The 23,287-nt window shown below is 37.9% G+C and overlaps 1 protein-coding gene across 1 annotated transcript; it reads left to right on the forward strand.

Annotated features, from left to right (window-relative positions):
* The first annotated feature begins 326 nt into the window (after positions 1-326).
* On the forward strand, positions 327-1,251 carry LOC142441216 (protein FAM124A-like). Its single transcript, XM_075543268.1, is given in 2 exon segments — positions 327-657; positions 660-1,251. Coding segments are annotated over 2 exon segments (918 nt in total). The 3' UTR covers positions 1,247-1,251.
* Positions 1,252-23,287: the final 22,036 nt, after the last annotated feature.

The raw sequence follows: 23,287 nt of genomic DNA on the forward strand, positions 1-23,287 counted from the left end.
TCTTGTAAAGAGACAGCCCTCAAACCTTCTATTTTTGATTTATAAAATAGGACTCATATCCTGAGTTTGGAGTCCTTCAGTCTAAATTAAGATTTCTAGAATTTTAGAAGATGACAAGAGCTCATAAATCCTAATATATGAAAAAATTGTCATTAAAAATTGAAATTAGAGGGCGCGGAGAGTGGCGCGGGGGGGGGGGGCACAGCCAGCCGGTGCCTGGAGGCGGGCCGTGCGCACTCCCAGGGACTTGCCGCGCGGGGCGGCGGCGGTGAGGGTGCCGCTCAGCACCCCAGTGCCCCCGGGCGGAATGCGGCCCTCAGGTAGCCATGGACCCCAAGGTGGGCGGCGGCGGCGGTGAGGAAGATGAGTGCGTGGACTCGGGCGCCGAGACCGGAGGGTCTGACTACAGCCACATGTCCTCTGCCAGCAGTGATCTGTCTGTGGAAGAGGCGCAGGACCCTTTCCAGGTTAGCATCCACATAATTGCAAACCCGGGGGAATCCCAGAACCTGCAGGAGGCCATCGACCAGGTCTGAGCTTGGATACACCCAGACCTCAGGCTGTTCCGCGTGTCAGAGAGAAAGGCGTCTCGCAGGCGGAAGAAGCCCCCCATGGCTGCGCAGCCGGCCCTGGCAGTGGTCCTCTTCCTCCAGGAAGAGTAGGGGAGGAGCACATCCTGCAGCTGCACGGCACCCTGCAGCGGCCGCCGTGGCACTTCCACCACGCTGAGCTGGTGCACGGCAGGTTCCTGCCCTACCTACCCTGCAGCCAGGACTTCTTCACGCTGGCCCCCGGGGCACCGCTCTGGGCAATCCGGCCCGTGCACTATGGCAAGGAAATCGTGCGCTTCACCATCTACTGTCGCCACGAGAACTACGAGGACAGCCTCAAGTTCTACGAGCTGATTCTCAAGCGCAGCCCCAGTCAGAGGAAGGCGGACTTCTGCCTCTTCCCCATCTTCTCCCATCTGGATGTGGACATTCAGTTCTCCCTGAAGAGACTGCCCCACGGCCAGACCCCAGTCCCAACTGATTCCTCTGTGTTAGAGTTCCGTGTCAAGGACATCGGCGAGCTGGTACCTCTCCTGCCTAACCCTTGCAGCCCCATCGGTGAGGGCCGGTGGCAGACAGAGGACCATGACGGGAACAAGATCCTTCTGCAGGTACTTTGTGGGTCTGTCTGTCTGTGTCCCTGTCTGTTGTGCAGAACAGAAGGAACAAGTCAGTTGCTTCTTCCAGAAGCTTGAACAAAAGGGAGAGAGAAGATCAATGACCCAGACCAGGACAGTTGTCCCCATTCTGTCTAAACAGGAGAGGCCGGAAGGCTCCCTTTGCTTCTTCTCATTGGGTTGTTAGGGCCGTCTGACTCAGTTCCTCCACGTGTATCCATGAAATGCCTATGGCTTCTGGGGATATACATGGACTTGCAGTCTGGGGAACTAGTTTATTAAAGACTTCTGAAGCTGCTCCCTCATACTTAGCGCATTTTTATCAATGTCTCTTTAACCTCGCTCGAAGGAACACAAGGAAAGCCCATCTATTGGAAAGCTGTAAAATATATTGACATTCAATGGAAAAAAATCGAAATTAGATTAAATGCTTCATACATTATTTATTTGGAGTACTATAAACATTCTAATATTACGCTCTGTGTATAAGAAACAACTTATCTCATTTTCCTCAAATTTTTTAATTCATAGGTTTATATATCATGTATCAGATCGAAAGCTTCTACATACAAATATAATTAGGTCATATGAATTACTATTAGAGAAGCTAAAGAGATTTAAAGTGTGTGTTACAAAGTAGAATAACAATAAGATTTCCTGCTAAGTCCCAAAGAGAAATTTTTGTTTTTATAGATGGAAATTTGAGTATTGATTTGTATGTCTTTGCTCTTACAGAGTCTGAGATTTTTGTAGAATATAGATGCTCCTGGAGTTGTTTGGATGTGGAAAAAACCCTAATTATATTCATTGTGCTTAGTCCTCATGTTATTTTCAAACATTTTGCCCAACATTGTTGTTAAAATTTCTATTGTATCTCTGGGCTTCATGAAATCTGAAGTAGCCTATGCAAATAATTTGCCCTTAAATGTTCCTTTTACACTTAGGAACTTGTAAAAACAAATAATCAACTAAACAAACAAGCAAAAACTGATGCCTAAAAGCCAATTTCATTTAGATGATGGTTCAGGAAAACCACCTGACTATTACGCTCTCACCCTTGTGCTCTACTGAACAATTTGGTCTATTTAAAAGAACATCCTCCAAGGCAAAAGAAAATCAGAGCAGATCATTTATGTCATGGCATATCAGTGATCACTAACCAGATCTCCCAGCACTGTTACAATGTGTCTGAATGAATGCTAATCATTCATTTTAATCCCTATATTTTTCTCTCTTAAAAATCGCTTATTCAGGAGAAGTTCCACTTTGTGTGGGTAATGGCTGTATAGTTAGAATGCATAAAGGAGGAACAGTGTAGAAAGTGCAGAATGCTACTCAGCCTCTGGAGCGGGCCTGAGAAGCCGCAACCCCTTTCTCTGAGCAAGGGCTCTGGGCACACAGGTGAGACACTGTGGCTCCCAGAAGGAGGGCGCTCTATCACCTTCCGCATTCCTCTGCTTGCACTAGCCCTGCCCAGAGCCTACTGCCTCTTCCTCATTAGCGCAATTTCATAACCTTATGAGATTAAGGTTTAGAACAAGGAAGTAGGTGGGGTAACATTTGATAGGCTTATGCACCCAAGACAACAATAAACTAGATCTGAGCCATCAGAGCCTGGTCTACCAAGTCTGTGTGCACACGCGTAGGACAGGTTGGTGACTCTGTCTCCCTCCCTCTCCTGAGGTCGGACCTGTTCCCACATCACCTCAGCAGAGTAACTTTTTCCTTTGTGGGAAATGGGAGAGTATCAAATATTTCCCTAAATACAGCATTGTCCCACCCTATTTTATTTTTAGTTCAGCAGTTTATTGGGAGCTCTTACAAATGTCATAGCATTCCATAATTCAAATAGTTCAAGCATAAGTGCAATAACTACTACAATCCTTTTCAAAACACTTTCTTTCTCCTTAATGTATTTGATATGGGCTCTCCTTCCTTTATCCCATTCCCCCCCCCCCTTCCCACCAGGAACACTTATTGTTTATATTATTTATATATATATATATATATATATCCTACAATTCTATTATTCACTCCCCTTGAGTGGAGTTATACAGTGAACATTACTAAGAACACCCCCACCCCCTACCCCAGGTCTTCCCTCAGGGAAGCATTGCTCCTGTTGCTCTTTCTGTAGGGTCATCCAAACTGGCATTCCTGTAAAACTTAGAGTTCAAAAAAACAAAAGGAGGAATATGATCAGAATATCCAAATCTGAAAGAACTCAAGAAAAATTCAACCTTCGAGTTGTACTATTGAAAGATTTTATGGGTAAAAATTGAGTGATGATGCAAGAAGAATCAAAAGAAGATGGAAAGAATACACAGAGTCATCATACATAAAAGCACTAGTCAACATTCAACTATTTCAGGAGGTAGCAATTAGTTAGAACCAATGGTGCTGAAGGAAGAAGGTCAAGCTGCGCTGAATGCATTAGTCAAAAATAGGATCCAGGAATGATGGAATACCAATTGAAATGTTTCAACAAACTAATTAACACTTACTCTTTCATGCCAGGAAATTTGGAAGACATAACATTGACGAACTGACTCAAAGAGATACATATTTGTGCCCCAACCTCCCTCCAGACACACACCAAAAAAATGTGACCCAACAGAAAATTCAAATTTGAGAGGATTATCACATGCAAGTAAATTTTTGCTGAAGATCACCTAACAAAGGTAGACGCAGCACATCGACACAGAGCTGCTAGTTGTTCAGGCTGTATTCAGAAGCGGTCATGGAGCTAAGGACATCAGTACTGGTGTCAGGTGGATGTTGGCTTACCGTAGATCACACGAGAAAGACATTTACTTGTGTTTGACTGACATTTGAATGTGTGGATCATAACAAACAATAGATATCCTTCAGAAGATTTAGAACTACAGAATATTGCATTGTGCTCATGGGGAATTTGTGCATGGATTAAGAGGCAGTTGTACAAACAGAACAAGAGAATACTGCATGGTTTAAAACCAGGAATGGTGTGGCACAAAGTTATTTCCTCTAACTAAATTATTCAATATGTATGCTGAACAAACCATTGGAGAAGCTGAATTATGTTAAGAAGAATGCTACATCAGGATTGGAGGAAGGATTATTAATAATCTTTGTAATGTAGGTAACATGTCTTGCTTGCTAAAATTGGGAAGGGCTTTTTGTTAGTCTGGGTAGATTAGAGAAATAAATCCACAGAAACTCATGTATAAGAGAGAGTTTTATATAAAGGTTAAGTGCACATCAAGAAAACATCCCAACCCAGTGCTGCCCAAGCCAACAAGTTGAACATTTGCCCATATGTCCAACACCAATCCAAAAAGTCCTCCTACATCTCACAAAACACATGCACTGATGCCGACTGCAGGAGCAAAACTGAATCAGTAAATGTGTAAGCATCTCAGCGCTGGCAGGGGTCTTCATGTGGCTCCTTCAGCTCCAGGGCAGAGTAGCTTCACTTGTCTTCTCAACAGGAAGGTCTCACAGGGAGTGTGTATGTGTCCTGCCTCCAGGGAACTATTATCTTCTTAGAGCCTCCAAGTGAGGTGATCAAGCTGAGACCTGATTGACAGGCTGAACTCCATGCCTTCACTCATAATAGTCTCAAATTGAAAACAGATTATGCAACTCCCACATTCAATGTAAAGAAGATCAAATTCATGACAACTAGTTCAATCGGAAACATCATGATTATTAGTGGGGAAGCGGTTGAAGTTGTCACCGATTTTGTCTTCCTTGGATCCAAAGTCTATACTCCAGAAAGCAGAGGTCAAGAGATTAAAAGGCACATTGTGTTGAGTAAATCTTCTATGGTACAGTGTCTCTTTAGATCAGGGTTTGCAAACTGAACCTAGAAAGCCTTATGTAGCTCTTTTCTATGTGAAATGAAATTGAATAGAATTAAAGAGCTTTCTATAATGGCAATTTCACTTCTAAAAATATTTATATCTCTTAAGCAATTGTTATGAGGAACAGAATTGGCTCTTCAGTCAAATATTTGCTGTCCACTGCTTTGGAGTATTGAAAAGAAAGGATACTACTTCGAGGATTAAGGTGTGCCTGATCCGAGGCATGACATTTTCAATTGCTTAATGTGCATATGAAAATTGGACCTTGAATAAAGAAGACTGCGGAAGAATCAGTGAGTTTGAATTGTGGGGCTGGCAACGAATATTAAAAGTACCATGGACTGTGAAAAGGACAAATAAAAGTCTTGGGAGAAGTTTAAGAAGAGGCAATATTGGAAAGATGTTGCCTTCATACTTTGGATGTGATTTTAGAAGAGACCAGTTCTTTCCTGGAGAAGGACATGAGGTTAGGTAAAGTACAGGGCCATTGAAAAAGAGGAAGGCTTTCAATGAGAGGAATTTACATAGAGACTGAGCAATGAGCTCAAGCATACCGATAATTGTCTGGATGGCACAGGACTGGACAGCGCATGGTTCTGTTGTGCATAGGTAGCAATGGGTCAGAACCAACGAGGCACCTACCAGCAACCACATAGGAGCAAATATTCTAATTATGTATGTCTGACTTGTATATAAATGGACAATGACGGTCATCACATAATGTGTTGATTTGTTTCTTCAATACAAAGAGGGAAGCCTGGGGAGAAAGACAAGAAAAGTAGAGTGCAGACATGAGGTGAGGATTTAATCTTCTGAATATATCAATAATATTCCCATGATTTAATAAAATAAGGACAAATTAGTCCATGTAAAAATAGATTAAACAGTTAAACACAAGTATTTCCAAATAAGGAAAAGTAAAGATTAAGCTAGTATATAAAAAGTTAAAGATCTAGAAAATAATAATTAAAATCCTGAGATACCACTACACAAATCAGACTTTATATTTAAAAAAAACAGTTTCACAGTACCATGGCTGAGATAAGAATGAACAAAATCACAGAAAGATGAATACATAAAAATACGACTCTAAAATTGCACTTTTGTTATATAAAAACACTCTCTTCTACATGGTAATAGATAAGAGATTCTTCCTTGCTTTATGCTTCTGACCAACTTTAGTCTGATTCAGATACTATAGTCCACATAGCTCTGCACTATGCTGGTTCTATGCAAAGGAGCTTAGCTATGTCGAACCATAAAGGAATGCCCAAAATGTTGCCTATGCTCCTCTGATACTCTTTACAGTGGTTCCAAATTTATTATTCATAGCTCTAGATACAAAGCCAAAAGGTAACAAGAAATACAACAAAACTTGAGAACACTGACCAGGTCTCAAGTTCAGAATTTTATCTTCTGACTTTCCCACTTTAATAAAAGGAGACACAGAAGATAACTCATGTTAAAAACATCAGTTTTTTTAAAATATATTTGGAATATATTCATATGTTAAATTCTTAGGAATACACCTAGATATTTTAATTATATTTTTATATAATGAGAATAATATTTATAGGAGGCAGAGCAGGACATTTTCTCTTAGCTGTATGCTGCCTATGACTGTCAGAAGTAGTTTTTTAGAGTACAAAAGAGGACTTAATTTATTGTCTTAAGAATGACTAAGCCATACCCATTATCATAAGGTCATAGTGGTTCCCAGGGAATCACAAAGAAGATGCATGTTAAATAAGGCATGGAAAAAAGCAAACTTACAAATTCATAATTGATGGCAGATAAATACATCACAATTACAGGTGGGACTTCAGAAGTCAGAATAAGACCATGATTAAGACGTTTGGGTAGTTACATAATCTGGTGTCAATTTGAGGATTAATTGTGTAGGAGTGGAGTCTAGTATTTTAATTGGGATATAGTCAATGAGGCCTCTGTATGGCCATTGCCTTCTCCTAAGGATTCTGGGAACTCCTGTATTTCCCCCTTGGAAGCTGGAAATACTTTCTCTCTAGGATCACTTCCTGGGAGACATTGCAGCTGACAAGACACATGGAATTACCCTAGTGCCCTGAACTGGAGAAGCTGTATGGAGACCCCTGCCAGCACTGAGATGCTTATACCACTACTGGAGCCACAAGACTTCCCACCTTCCCGCCTGTGATATTCCTGCATTATTGAATATGTTTCATGAGTCTGAAGAGGATTTTATAGATTGATATCAGACATAGAGGCTAATATTTGACTTATGGACTTGATCTGAACTGGGCTGGAATGTTTTCTCAATATTCAATTGCTCTTGTATATAAAGCTATTTATTATACACACGAGTATGTCTATGAATTTGTTTCTCTAGTCGACCCAAACTAACACACATGTATATTAAGTTAGATAGGAGAACTTACAAGATTGCTCCAGGGCATTCAAAGAAGCAATCAGTGTATAATTGAAAAGGCATTGCTCATGACTACTTGACTTCCTGTACTGTTCCCCATAGTGTGATCTCCATCATGGACACACCCTCTAAATCTCTACGAGGGACTGTCTGGCTCCAGAGGAGTGAAAGTAACCCACTTTCCAATGCACTACGCAAAGACTAACTCCATTCATTTTTAGTGATCAGAAAGAATTCCATGGAAGTTTAATCTTTGTGGGGGCTCTGCAAATGGGCTTTCCCTGTCATCCATAGCCTTTCTGAAAACAGGTGCTCAGAAATTAATTTCTAATATAGTAGGCAGACATTTTTGACTGAAACATACAGAAAGGAATGTAAATGTATTCCCTACCTCATGCTGACTCAATGTCAGTGATTACTTCATGTAAAGTTCAGATGCCACTCCCTCAAACTTTACTTGACAATGGTTCCCAAACAGGGTTGCACAGATCCGTGGCACACAAAGCTTTCTCCAAGGTTCCACATTCCCACTCTTCTCTCATACTTTCAGGAACAATTAGTGTTATGGCTAAATGAATGAAGATGCAATTAACATTTGAAATCAGGTTTGAATTTAGTTTTGTTTTTTTTTAATAGAGAGGCCCTATATTTTATCCTCTCTTACTAGCAGCTTCTTAGGACGACATTTTCTTTGTGTCAAGAGGCACAGCTCTAAATAATTGAGTTTGCCTGTGAATTTAGGCAGAAACGATAAAAAGAGAAAGCCTGGTAATTGCAACAGCTCTGTCGTCTAGTCCACCTCTCTAAGCAACAGACTTGGGAATTGGAGAAAAACAAGATAAAAAGTACAGTAGTCTAGAGGTTGTGTTTAGCAGTCAGTTGCCAATAACTTTCTTCCAGGAAGGCTGTCCGAGGAGGGAATATGGAGTATGAAAGCAGGACAATTTATCTACAGAATCCTTAGATAAATATAGTCATGATTTACACTAGTCCATATGACTATTATCAAATTATCACATAAGGTAACATCAATAACTTGTACTATGGAAATTGAAAAATGAGAAACAAGTTTCAGAAATAAAATGTTTAATAGCCCTCTCCTTCACCCCTTTATTCTAATTAGTAATAATAAAATAGTTATCTGAAAATTGACCGCAACAGTTTTATGGCAATTTTCACTTGTGTAGCAGCGTAGAGGTGGAGTCTAGTCTATCAATAAGGTCACAGCCTGCTAATACCTCTTTGAAGATGTGGCCTTTTTCATAAGAGAGACACTGGGAACATCTCTCTCTCTCTCTCTTTCTCTCTCTCTCTCGTGCTTCACTTTCTCCTCAGTAGGACTTCACCGAGACTCTCTGACCTGTCAGCCCCTTTCCATCTTTCCTCCAGCCTTGGATCCTGTGATCTGCACTCACTGGCCTGCCATTTTATCTTTATACTTCATTGGCCAACAAGCAATGGATTTGACGAGGGATCTGCCTAGCATCAGACCCATTGACTTGAGTTGGATTGAGTTGGGGTGGCTTTTTGATATAATATTTCTTTTTTTAAAAAAACCAACACCCTTTTATTCATATAACAGTGTTATTTGCATACAATCCACAAATCATGCAATTCAATAGTTCACGCACATCAAAATGAGTTGTACAATCATCACCACAATAGCTTTAGAACATTTTCTTGATTCTCCATTCTCGTGCCTTCCCCGAACCCAACCTCCCCTGCCATCACCCCAAGAAGCCCTTAATCAAGTTACTGTCTCTGTAGATTTACCTATCCTTGATTTCATATACAGAAAACCTTTTTTAAATCTAATAAAATAACAATGTAAAACAGATAGTAACCTTAATTAAAAAGCAAGCAGTAAATATTAAAAGCTAGGACAAATTTAAATGCATCATAAGGGAAATTAAAAATTTTAACTTAACTACGTCTTCAACATTTCATTTTGAGATGCATTAAGTATGTTAGCAAGGCTATCCACAACCCTGACTCATGATTAGATATATCAGGAGCTTTATCCAAATTTATCCTCCCGTCACTTAAAAAAATTGGAATAGCTATGAAATGGGTTAAAAGGAAGATCAAATGATAAATGATTACATTTAAACTGTGTTGCCATAATTGACTTTGCAATACTCTACCTGATAATAGGGCCACTCATGTCTCTCAACTATGATTGGAGATGACTCACCAGATGATTCACCATGTGCACCCTGCAAATGAATTTTGGGATTTTAGTTCATTCACAACCTTCTGAAAACCAAGTGTTCACAATTTAAGCTCTATTACTATTCCCTCCCTTAGATTTTGTAGCAACTCAATATCCTTCTCCCTTTCTACACGTCTTGAAAAACTGACCCCATCTGGGATGAGGAAGCCTCTAAGTGGTTTTTAATGTGCACATTTAGAGGGGTGGTAATATGTATTCATAGACACTCCTTAGGCTTTCTCATTGCCTTGTGGGCCCTGGAAACAGTGGCCTGCCTTCATCTTGGTGTTAACACTACTTATTGATATAAAGTTCTTGCTTCTTTATACGTATATGAATGTCACTGGTTTTGTTTCTCTAGACAATCCAGCCTAAAACATTGACTAATAATCCAAAGTTTAGTTTCTTTAAATGTTTACATATTAAAATTTAAGAAGGTGAGAGAGAGTAAGAGGAGCAGTACCTTCCCCATATTTTTTTGACAGCCTCTGCAAAACCGATGGGCTTATTGGATTGGCTATGGTTTTCTTTGCATACTCACATGTGTATTTTAGTTTATTTAACTTCTAAAACATTTTGATGAACTATTTTGAATCTAGTACTAGTCAATCAACCTATCTTTAATGAAATTGGTAAATAAATGTTAAAGGTCATTTCACTTTTCTAGCACCTTGAAGCAGAATTCTTAATAGTCTTTGGTTCACGTTTTCCTTCACACTAAGGGGATAGGCTGTTCACCAACAGGGACTGGAAGCCCTAATCACTGACATCTATGTATCTTTGACCCAAGCAATGTGGAGAGTCACTTTAATTGGAAAAGCAATGTTCAGGAGATATTATTGTAAATAATGAGACAGTAATTAAGGAGGCATCTGTGATTGTGATAGAAAACTTTTAATGAGCTTTGGAAAAGTTGAGCACCCAAAGAGTCTTATTAAATAGTCTTACCAATTAGCAAGAGTCAAAACTTTCGTGGTCCCCTTGAAACCTGTGGTTAATTGGTGCCTTCAAATATTAGAGGTACTCAGGGAAATTATCAAGGATCTGTACAGATCTTCCATTAAAAAAACTCAATGGAGACAAAATTATGTGGTTGCCGTGGTGATGCCTGGCAGAGAAATGATTTGCTTTCAATCTTCTCTGAATTGTACACTAAACCAATTAACTGTAGCCCCTTTGTGCTTGGCATACAAAGACAGGGCAAATGTTTAATAGCAATATATTGTCTCCTGCTGACCTAACACAAGCAGATGAAGTCAAAATGGGTCAATTCAAATTTAAGGAGACAAATATCATAAAAATTATCAATATGTAAATAGTACACAACTTTTCTCCTTAAATGTAATGAAATCACTAATTATGATGAATATATATTTATAAAGCCTCCAAGAAATTAGCTGAGCCATTTGTTTCATCTTCTCAATTTATCATTATGCAATGAAATTTCTTTTGTATTTAAAGCCCGTCAAGGACCTGATTAACTGATTATCTTTAACTTAATTTTATAGTGACATAGCACTCTTCAATTAAACCTTTGATATAATTTTCAAGTTCAGGATGCTTTATTATAAATATTAAATTATTAATTTATCTAGGAATACTTGAAATATAAGTATATATGGATAATATCGTGAACATCTAAATTAACTTAAAATTATACAATATTTGTTTCCTTTTTTATATGAAATATAAAAGAGACTCCAATGAACTCCTGGTCCTGCCCATCTCTTCCCTAATCTCATTTTCCTTTCCTCCTCCTTCCAACAGTAATCAATATAAATTCAGTATTAATAAGTCCTCATGTGTGATGAATACTATGGACTTTCTCAATCCATTCCATTACTTTTCTAGGCATGAAGATTCAAAGAAGTGCCTTTAATTCCTTGATCCGCTGCTTATGTTAATGGATCAGTGCAATCAATTAAATGTGTGCTCTAGTAAGTGAAATAAGGATTTGGAGTAGAAGCTACTCATGTCTGCAGTTAATATTTGTTGCTATTCATCAAAATAATGGATGTGAGAAGAAAAATATTTCTTTTTATTTTTCAGAAAAAGCTCCCTGACTTCTATACTCCTCTTTCTTGTAATGAAGACCCTCAAGATAATCAAGTATGACAATCAACTATAAATTATGCTAGACTATGCATGAGAGAAGGGAATAATGAGATACTTAGCACCAAATAATCATATTTTTAAAGTTTTTATATTTCTTACACTAAAATATGATTGAGGAAAAAAACAAAGGGTCTAATTTTGGATAAAGTAGCAACAATGAAGCACACAACTTCCCTCTAATTCTTAAATGCTTCCTCCTCCGCCACTATCATGATCCCTATTCTACCTTACAAATCCAGCTAGACCAGAGGATGCACACTGGTACATATAGGAACTGGAATCACAGGGAATCCAGGACAGATGATCCGTTCAGGACCACAGGTGAGAGTGATGAAACCAGAGGGTAGAGGGAAGGTGGGGTGGAAAGGGGGAACCAATTATAAGGATCTACATATAACCTCCTCCCTAGGGGATGGACAGGGAAGTGGGTGAAGGGAGACATCGGACAGTATAAGATATGACAAAATAATAATAATTTATAAATTATCAAGGGTTCGTGAGGGAGGGGAGAGGGAAAAATGAGGAGCTGATACCAAGGGCAAATATTTTGAGAGCAATATTTTGAGAATGATGTGAATAATGAATGTACAAATGTGCTTGATACAATGGAAGTACATATGGATTGTGATAAGAGTTGTATGAGCCCCCAATAAAATGATTTTTAAAAAGAGAGAGATAAATTTAGATATACTATCAAATATTGCTTGAAATACATTGTTTTTATCCTTCCAATATCTTAAACATATGGTCATGGAGCTTTCAGATGACAAACTGCTAGCAAATTTTATAATTTAATATTTAGAGAGAATGCATGATATTCTCATACATAATTTATAAGTATTTTACATGTTTGTTCCAATTAATAATGTGTTTGTTCTTAATAATTGCTCTTGAGTTGTTTCTGAATTAGAGCAATCCTATGCACAGCAGAATGAAACACTGCTCAATCCTGTTCCAGCCTCACATTTTCATCAACAAGCATTTCAAATCCTCCTCACTTTTAGCAACCAGGTTATGGCATCTGTTGCTATGTTTGAACCCATTGTTGCAGCCAATATGTCAAACCAAATCTTTGGGAGTCTTTCTCATTTCTATAACCCTTTTCTTTAGCAAGTAATGTGTTATAAGTCTAGGGACTTATTTCTCTATAATATGTCTAACGTTCATGAGACAAATTAGTATCATATATTCTTCTTAAGAGAAATCTGGGTGTATTTCTTCTAAGACGGGTTGGTTGTTCTTCTGGTAGTGCATGATACTTTCAACATCTTCATCAAAACTATATTTCAAATCCTTCAGTTCTTCTACAATCTTTCTTATGCAGTATCCAACTTTCACATATATGTGAGGCTAATTAAAATAGTATCACTTTTGTACGGTACATCTTAGTCCTCAAAGTGAAAATTTGTTATTTAACACTTTAAAGAGCTCTTTTGCAGTAGATTTTTCCAATGCAACACACCAATTTCTTGCTCACTGGTTCCATAGAATGCTGTGCCTGTCAGTTTGTCCCTCTTTGCTATCTTGAATGTTTCTATGAAGCTGAAGGCTAGGCCGCAGGTATTTCAGGATCATCCTGATGAGCATGTGTCAGGAGAACTTCCAGATCAAGACCAGTCTACAAAGAAAGAATAGGCTGCTGGCTTCAAAAGAATTGGCTACTGAAATTCTAATGGAAAATAGCAGAACATTGTCAGATATTGACGTTCCATGCATAGTATCAGAACATTGTCAGATACTGACGTTTCATGCATAGTATCAGAACATTGTCAGATATTGACCCTTCATGCATAGTATCAGAACATTGTCAGATATTGACGTTTCATCAATAGTATCAGAACATTGTCAGATGTAGTGCCATAAAATGAGCTACTAAGGTCAGAAGGCATTCAAAATATGACTGATGAGGAGCTACATAAATAGAGTCAACTATAATAATATGATGGAGTAAGACTTTCGGAGCCTTCATTTGATGATGGGTGATGATTCAAAAGGAGAAAAAATAGCTATAAACATCTACTTTCATTGGGAGTTAGGCTGTAAGAAGTATAAATCCAAGAACATTAGAAGTCATCACAAGTGAGATGGACCCCATAAAGATCGACATCATGATAAATGGATTGCAGCCTTCATTATGGATTACACTCAATGTAAAGAGAAGATAAATCCTAACAACTTGACCAATGGGTAACACCGTGATTAATGGAGAAAAGATTGAAATTTTCCAAAATTTCATCTTGCTTGGCTCCACAATCAATATTCATGGAAGCAGCAGTGAAGAAATAATACAGCATGGATAAATCTGGATAAACCTGCTTCACAAGGTCCCTTTAAAGTGTTGAAAACAAGGATATCAATTTGAGTACTAACAGGTGCCTGACCCATACTATGGTATTTTCAATCACTTTGTATGCATGTGAAAATTAGACATTGAATAAGGAAGGCAGAAGAATCACGTATTTGAATGATGATGCTGGCAAAGAATATTGAAAGTACGGTGGCCTGCAAAAGCAACAGACAGATCTGTCTTGGAAGAAGGACGGCCAGAAGGTTCCTCAGAAGCAATAGTGGTGAGATGTTGTCGTGTGTCTTTTTGGCATGTCCTTTCTCGGGAAAGACTGGTACCTAAGGAAGGATAGCCTGCTTGGTAAAGTGGAGGGGCAGTGAAAAAAGAGAAAGCTCCTTAATGATAGGGATTTTTTTAAAAGAGATTTTTTTGCTAATACCTTCAGTGCAACTCGGGCTTCTTCCTTAAATATCATCTCTTCCTGATCATATGCTGCCTCTCAAAATGGTTGAAGGCTAACTGATTATTTTTAGTACAGAAAATATGTATAATCAGTTCATTTTCTTGTGATACTATTTGCATCATTCAATATTTTGCCAACATAGCCTTCATTACTACAACTCAAGGCTTAAACTTTTTCTTCATTTCTTCAGAGTGGCTAGCGGATTTGAACTACTGACCTGGAAGTTAGTAACTCTTTTGCTTCATTTTCTTTATGCTTTAGCTATGCTTGATATGTTCTTAATTTTTGACTTCATAAGTCTAAATCTTGCACATTTTATTATAATACACTTCTGTATCTTCTCGTTGCCCGTTGAAATTTTCTGTTTAATTCTCTTATTTCAGCATGACTTCGATTTGTTTATTTACTGTATGTTCAAGAGCAAATTTCAGAGTCTCTGACTTCTACCTTTGTCTTTTCTTTCTTTTTTGTCTCTTAAAGATCTTTTTGCTTTTTTCATGCATGAAGATCTTGATGTTAGCACACGAGTAGCTCTGACTTCTTTCATTAATATTCAGTGCATTATATCTATTCTGGTTATAACAACAATAACAAACTCACTGCTCTCAAGTCAATTCAAACTCTTAGTAACCCTCTATGTTTTCCAAATTTAGGTGGATTTTGCATATTTAGGCTCTTATATACTTTAAGAATTTTTTAAAATTTTCACCCGAATTTAAAGATAAGCAGTTAATGGTCTGTTACACAGCCTTCTTTGGTTGATGATTCTGAAATTCTCCATCATGTCCATGTGGCATAGGGATTCTAATACTGAAAAGGTTTCCTAGAAGCATGTAGCCTCTCTCTCATGAAGTGACTGGTGGGTTTGATCCTGCCTATAGGATTCCAATGTTCATAGAACAGCATAACTATTTGATTCCTATATATTCCATTCATATTTGTTTAGTCATATGTCTATAAAGGTATGTTTGCATTGGTCAACATTTCTCTTTGATTTACTTTATTCAAGAATACCTGAAATCTTTTGGTATCTCCAATTTTGAAAAACTTTTGCTCTGGATATTAACGTTCATTCTACATTGTCATGCTACTTCCTGAAAATCTCTTTACTACTTTTAGTCTACCTCACACAATATAGGGCGGAAATTAGTGTCTCATCTCTCTTTTCATATGTGGTAGTCATTGACATTTTGTGGGGTATGAAAGTCACATTGTTCCACAGAATCCCCTCTGGCACACCTCTCATGGCCCCGTAGAACCTCTTGGAAACCACTGTTTTTGATTGTACCTTTTTTGACGTCAACTCCTAGAGACTCTAGAACAGAGCAGAACTGCCTCAGTGGGTTTCTGATACTTCAACTCTTTATGGGAGCAGAAGCCCTCCTCTTACTCTCAGTGAATGGCTTAGTAATTTTGAGCTACTGACCTTGCAGTTAGAAGCCCACTATTTAATATGCAACCAGCTATACAACTTTTCAATAGTCGCCCACTGATCAGAGATGTATTTAAAGACTTTTAAAACGATGCACTACTGCAGATGTGAACTAGAATACCAGTAGATGTTATTCTGAAGTTACCTTCTCATTATAGATGACTCAAGAAAAATGTTGGAATGACCGTTTCTTCTATTAGAAATGTATCCACTGTCGATGGGGATAGCACAACTATTGTGGAAAACACTGGTGCTCCTTGAAATACTTAAACACAGCCCTACCATGCTGTTGTTGGTGCTGTTAATCAGTTCTGATTCATGGTGACACTGTACAAGACAACAAAACGAGGCCTTTTTCTGTGTCATCCTAATATTGTTCCTGTCTTTGAACTAATTTTTTGCAGTCACTGGAAAATTATCTCCTGAGTGTGTCTTTTTCTGCTGATCCTCCTATTTACCAAGCATGCAGTCCTTCTTCAAGGACAGGCTCTTCCTGATAATATGATCCAAGTGTGAGAAACAAAATCTTACCGTGCTTCTGAGGATCACTCTGGCTATTCTTCTTTCCACGCACGTTCCCTTGTTCTGCTGGCTGTCCGTGGTACAAGCAATATTTTTCTTCAACAGCATAATGAAAATGTATTGATTTTTCTTCAGCGTTTCTTATTCCTTGTCCAACTTTCACATGCATTTGAGGCAGTTGAAAACACCTTGGAGTACTTTCCAAAGTTACATCTTTGATTTTAACACTTTAAGGAGATCGTTTGTAACAGATGTAAACCTAAGGCAATATATTGTTTGATCTCCGACTGCTGCTTCCCTGGGCATTGATTGTGAATGCAAATAAAATGATATCCTAAACAGTCTTCTCCTTCTATGTCTAAATGCTGCTTATTGATCCAGTTGTGAGAATTTTTGCTTCCTTTATGTTGAAGTATAATCAATTTTGATGGCTGTATCCTTTGATCTTCATCAGTAAGTCTTCTTCACTCTCAGCAGGCAAGTTTATGTCATCTGCATATTTCAAGTAGTCAGCACAATCTCTTTCAACTCTTACATAGTTTTGTTCTTTACATAGTTCAACTTCTTGGTTTATTTGCTCAGCACACAAACTAAATAAGTATGATGAAAGGATACGACTCTAACATATATATTTTCTTAGACTACACACTGCAGTTTACCTATAACAAGATTGATGTTCTTTAAGTTCCACACTTCATACAGTGTTAAATATATTGCTTCCTTTTTAAGCATGCTTTATTTATTTGTTTTTAAGTTATTTTATTGGCATATGACTCACATATTATATAATTCAATAGTTCAATCACAAAAATTGTACAATAATATCATTTCAATTTCACTAAATGTAATACCGAAGCGAGCACTACAATAATCTCTACAATCAGTTTTAGAACAATTTCTTCAGTCTTGTACTCATTTTCATTCGTTCCCCATTTCCCTTCGGCTTCCCCTGCAATATCCCCAAGGAACTATTAATCCAGTTACTGTTTTTATAGATTTGTCGATCCTGGATTTCTATACAGAAAAAAATGAAAACCAAACAAGCAAAACTAACAGGAATAACAAAGTAAAGCAGATGAAACCTCAATCAAAATGTCATCCATAATTTGGTAAGGTCTACAGAGTCATATGCCTTTGTAGTCAATAAAGTTCAGATAAGCAACATTTTAGGGATTATTTTCTTTCAGCAAAATTCTATCCAATAATCAACAATTATAATTCCTTGTTCAATGTCCACCAGTTACATGCAGATGAGGCAATGGAAAACACCATTGCTTGGGACTAACAATGTTAGTCCACAAAGGGACATTCTTACTTTTCAGTACTATAAAGAAGTATTGTACAGCAGGTTTACCCAATGAAATACAATGCACCTATTGTTCCCTAAACTGCTACCATGAGTGTGGTAGTTACCTAATCTGGTGTCAATTTGAGGACTAAGAGTGTAGGGGTGAAGTTTTGCCTGATATTCTAGAGATGGCCAATGAGGCCTCTGTGTGGGCCTGGTTTTCTCCTGAGAATTGTGGGAAAACTGGAATTTTCTTCTTGAAGGCAGAAGACACAGTTTCTCTCTGTTCACTCCCTGGGAGACACTGCAGCTGACAAGACAAATGGATCTACACTAGTGCCTTGATCTGGAGAAGCCACATGGACCTACACTGAAGCAGCCTTGAGTGCGGGAGAAGTCACGTAGAGAACTCTGCCAGCACTGAGATGTTTGCACCACCACTGGATCCAAAGACTTTCTATCCACTGGCCTGTGATCATTCTGCATTCAGTGTCCTTGTGTGTGATTTGTGAGTCTGAAGAGGACTTTATAGATTGGTATCAGACATGTAGGCTAATATTGGACTTATGGACTTGATCTAGACTGGACTAAGATATTTTCTCAGTACTCAATTGTCCTGCTACATAAACCTCTTTCTTATATACATTTGGGTTTCTGTGGATTTGTTTCTCTAGTCTACCTGGACTAATACAATGAGCATGGATTGAGGATCAAACAAGACAAACTCTTTGGTAACTTCAATTTTCCTCCATTGATTATGATGTTACATATTGGTTCTGTTATGAGCATTTCCATCTTCTTTACAATGAGTTGTAATCTATACTTAAGGCTGGAGTCCTTTTCTTCATTAGCAAGTGCTTCAAATGCTCCTCTCTTTCAGCAAGCATAATTGTGTCATCTGCATATAGCGTGTTGTTGAAAAGCCTTCCTGCAATATTGATGCTGCATTCTCTTTTAAATACAACTTTATAAGCACTTTTTCCACATGTCATTTAATAAATAATTCAGTCATATCAAGAAGAAATGTGCAATTGTCATCATATTCAATTATGAACATTTTCTTCTTCCTTGTAGTCATTGTTATATGTGTAATTATTTTAATTGTGGAAAAATATATGTAATAAAACATTTTCCAATTCCACAATTGCCATTCGTATAATTTGGTGGTGCCATTGATATATTATTTATGTTGAACAACCATTATTGATATCCTTTTCCAAATTATGCTACCACAGTTGACATAAATAATGCTCCCTACACAACTATTTCCCCTTCACCTATGGTAGCCATTTTCAAATTTGGTTTATTTTTCCATGGTTTTCTTGAGATAGTATTCACATATCATATAGTTTCATAGTCATATCACTTTTATAACACACTTGTTGTATAACACACTTGTTCTAGTGCCACCTCCTTCCTTCTGCATTTTCTGCTTACTTCCAAAATCACCTTACCTCACCCACCCCATCTCCCACTCCCTACTCAACATTTCCTATAAACCATTGCATCAGTTATATCTGTATGCATCTGGTCCATCTGTGCTTTACAAACTTGGAAACCCAATGGAAACAATAAAATAATAAAGTGGTAAGGATAAAATAATAATAATGTAAAGATAAAAATACAAATAATGAGTAAGAAAAAAAAGAACACTCTCAAATTTAAAAAGCTAGGGAAGAAATTTCTTTCATGGAGCAATTAAAATATACTTGAATTTACAACAAATTCAGTTGGGTCAAGGGGTAGGTCACCTGGCAAAGTATCAAGTTTGATCAAGCATAATCAAGATTACAATGATCTCTTTTGGAGAGTAAAGCTATTTGAGTCCCTTGTTTGCGGCTAGAGGGGATCTGTCAGTAGCTTAATCTGACTAGATAGTCTTCAGATGCGTTTTGTGGTCCCAAAGTCCTCCATGACCTTCCACAAATTGCGTGCTCACAATTTAAGCTCTGATACTGTTCCCTTCATCATATTTGGATTTTGTTATTGTCATCTTTGGATCACACAAGCTGGTGTGCTTCTTCCATGTGGATTTAGTTGGCTCCTCACTTAGATGGCTGTTTGAATACAAGCCCTTAAGAATCCAGACACTATTCCACCTGACAGCCGGGAACAATCTTCTTTCTTTACCTCATATTGCTATAGAACTCTATCTTCAGTAGTCCTTCCATGAAGGTGAGTATCCAGCAGGGCCATGTTATCAGAACTATTCCTGGATTGCGGATAGTGTTAAGTGGGAGCCTAGAATCCTTCTGCCTGTCCATGAGGTCTGCATGATTCTAGTTTAGACCAACTACAGCAACAGCAAACCAACCAGCAAACAAGCAAAATAAATAAACCAAAGGTAGGAAAACGAAGACCCTTAGAAACAGCAACAACAAAAAAAGAACCTTGTTAATCATCTCCTGGGGTAAAGGCGATTGCACTGATAATGTCAACTTTTTCCCAGTGACACAGCCCTCCAGACAGTGTTGGTACCAGGTGTATCTGTGAGTACTGTGCTACCGCTAGCTGAAACCATGAGCTGTTGTCCTGCACGGTTCATCTCTTAGTCAATTGAACTCTCTTTATGCGAAGCTTAGGGATTGGTGCCAGGGGAAAACTTCCCAGATCAATATTTACGAATGCATATCCCTGCCCAACAGATCAAACCTTCCATATCAATGCAAACGGAGCATTGAGGTACTAAATTTATAGTGATTCTGGGCCCTTCCATTAGACACCCACCAAGCCAGGGGTTCCCCCATGGTCCAAAGACGGACATTTCCAGAGTGTAGGGACTGCCACTCTCTGCATCCTCTCCCATCATAGTGCCCTAGTCCTTGGTCCAAAGGTACAGACAATTTTGAGCAGGGATGATTCAGTTGGGCATCTAGGATGAGTTCTTCTGTACCCAAGGAAACAAAGGCTGTGATCTTTTTTAACACCCTTTACTAAGGTCTGTATTTAATTACACCTTAATCCTGAGTATAGGAATATATAATAAAGAACTATAGATTTAGAGGACACACTAAGCATATAATAAAGAACTCAAGAAAATATTAAAGCCTCAAGTTGTAATCTCAAAATAAATCTATGGACAAAACATTGAATGAAGCAGGAAGCATAAAGAGAAGGTAAACAGAATACACAGGGCCATGGCACCCAAAAGAACTAGTCAACCATTTCAAGATGTAGCATATGAACAAGAACCAATGGTACTGAAGGGAGAAGTTCAAGCTGTACTAAAAGCATAAGCCACAAGCAAGACTCCAGGAATTGAAGGATAACAAATAAAATATTTTGAAAATCTGATGAGGCACTGGAAGCACTCACTTGTCTATGGCAGGACATTTGGAAGACAGCTACTTGACCAACTGACTAGAAGAGGTCCATATTTGTGCCAATTTCAAAGAAAGGTGATCCAATAGAAAGCACAAATTAGAGCACAACATCATTGATACCACATGCAAGCGATTTTTTTTTCTTAAGAACATGAAACATAGTTCTAGCAGTGTATTGGCAGGGAGCTGCCAGAGGTTCATACTGGAGTCAAAAGAGGACATGGAATCAGGGATATCATTGCTGATATCAGATAAGTCTCGGATGAAAGCAAAGAATAATAGAACAATATTTACTTGTGTCTTATTGACTATGCCAAGTAATTTGTGTGGATCATACCTAACTATGGATAACCCTGAGAAAAATGGCAATTTCAGAATACTTCATTGTTTTCATGTGGAAATTGTACATGGATCAGGAGACAGTTGTGCAAACAGCACAAGGGCATACTGTGTGGTTTGAAAGAGGAAAGATTTGGGGTCAGGGTTGTATCTTCTTACAATGATTCTTCCATCTGTATGCTGAACACATAATCAGAGAAGTTGGATTATATCAACTAGAACACAATATTAAAATAGAGGAAGTCTCATTAACAACCTGTGATATGCAGGTGACACAGCCTTCTGTATGGAAAGTGAAGAGGTTTGAGGGACTGTCTGACGAAGATCAAGGAGTGCAGTTTTCAGTACAGATTAGAACTCAATGTAAAGAAGGTAAAAATCCTGATAATTTCACTGAGTCTCTGGTGCCTCTGTCGCAGCATGGCATATCATGAAAAATGGAGAAAAGATTGAAATGATCAATGATTTTGTTTTGCTTTAATCCACAATCTATGCTCATAGAAGGAGTAGTTAAGAGATCAAAAGATGTTTTGCATCGGAAAAATCTGCTACACAACTAGCACTTTTGAGAGTATTGAAAAGCAAGGATTTAGTTTGAATACTCAAAATGCTTAACCTGAGCCATGGTATATTTCATTACCTCATATGCACATGAAAGTTGGACGTTGAATAAAGAAGAATGGATGCTTTTAAAAGATGATGTTGGAAAAAAGTGTTGAAAGTATCATGAACTGCTGAAAGGACAATTAATTTTGTCTTGGAAGAAATATATCCAGAGTGCTCCTTAGAGGACAGGATCATGAGACTTTGTCTCACAAATTTTGGACATGTTGCCAGAAGAGACTTTAGGCTCGGTTTGGTGAAGTAGAGTGACAGACAAGGAGAGGAATGCCCTCAAGGAGATGGATTGACACAGGGGCTGCGACAATGGCCTCAGGTACAGAGACAATTCTGAAGATGGTGCCACACTGGACTGTGTTTTGTTTTGTGCTCATGAAGTCGACGTGGGTCTGACCTAACTCTGTGACACCTAGCAACAATGTAACACAGCCTGCCAAAAGTGGGTTTCCTAAGTTTAAACATGCTGCACCCACAGTTTCAAGATAGAAAGGGACTTTAGTTGTAATTTTAAATAAACTACAAATTGATTAATGTACATGTATTGTTTAAATGTAAAAAATGCATAAACTAATTTTGGGCACTCAGAGCCCAGACGAAAACTGACAGTGGAAGAAACTTGAGAAAAATAGCTAAATGACTAAATATAAAATTTTTATTGTAAAAGTACATATTCCATTTTGTCATGAACCACTTTTCCTTGGTGAGAGTCTTTGTGTTTAATCCTCGGACATTTACATATTGTCAATAGGAAAAATACTATTCAACTTCAATGATTGCACATATATAGAATATACAAGGTTTAAGTAAAACCTCATCATATCCCTTTTAATATTTACTGATAGCATGATATTTGAATACTATTTACTTATGCAAATTTTAATTGATATCAATTGAACTGAAAGCATAGGACTTTTGCAAGGGTACATAAATTATTTAGATATATTATTTGCTAATGTGCATAGCAAATAGTCAAAGCTCTAAGCATGGTAGTTTTCAGTTCTATAAAGTTAGTTCTTTACAATTTTGGGGAGGAAAATGGAACTTCCTACTCTCAGAAAGAGTTATCCTTTGGAAACCCACAGGGCAGTTTGACCCTGTGCCTTAGTTTTACTATGAGTCAGAATTGCCTTGCTGGCAGTGTGTTTTCTTATTTTATTACAACTTCCTATTTTGAAGATTTGTATATATAATGTCCTCTGCCTATTTACTAGGACAGCTAATTATTATGAAAATATAATTGTTAAAAACTCTAATAAGTTTAAATA

Source organism: Tenrec ecaudatus, chromosome 2 (assembly GCF_050624435.1).
Source record: "Tenrec ecaudatus isolate mTenEca1 chromosome 2, mTenEca1.hap1, whole genome shotgun sequence".
Taxonomy (NCBI): Eukaryota; Metazoa; Chordata; class Mammalia; order Afrosoricida; family Tenrecidae; genus Tenrec; species Tenrec ecaudatus.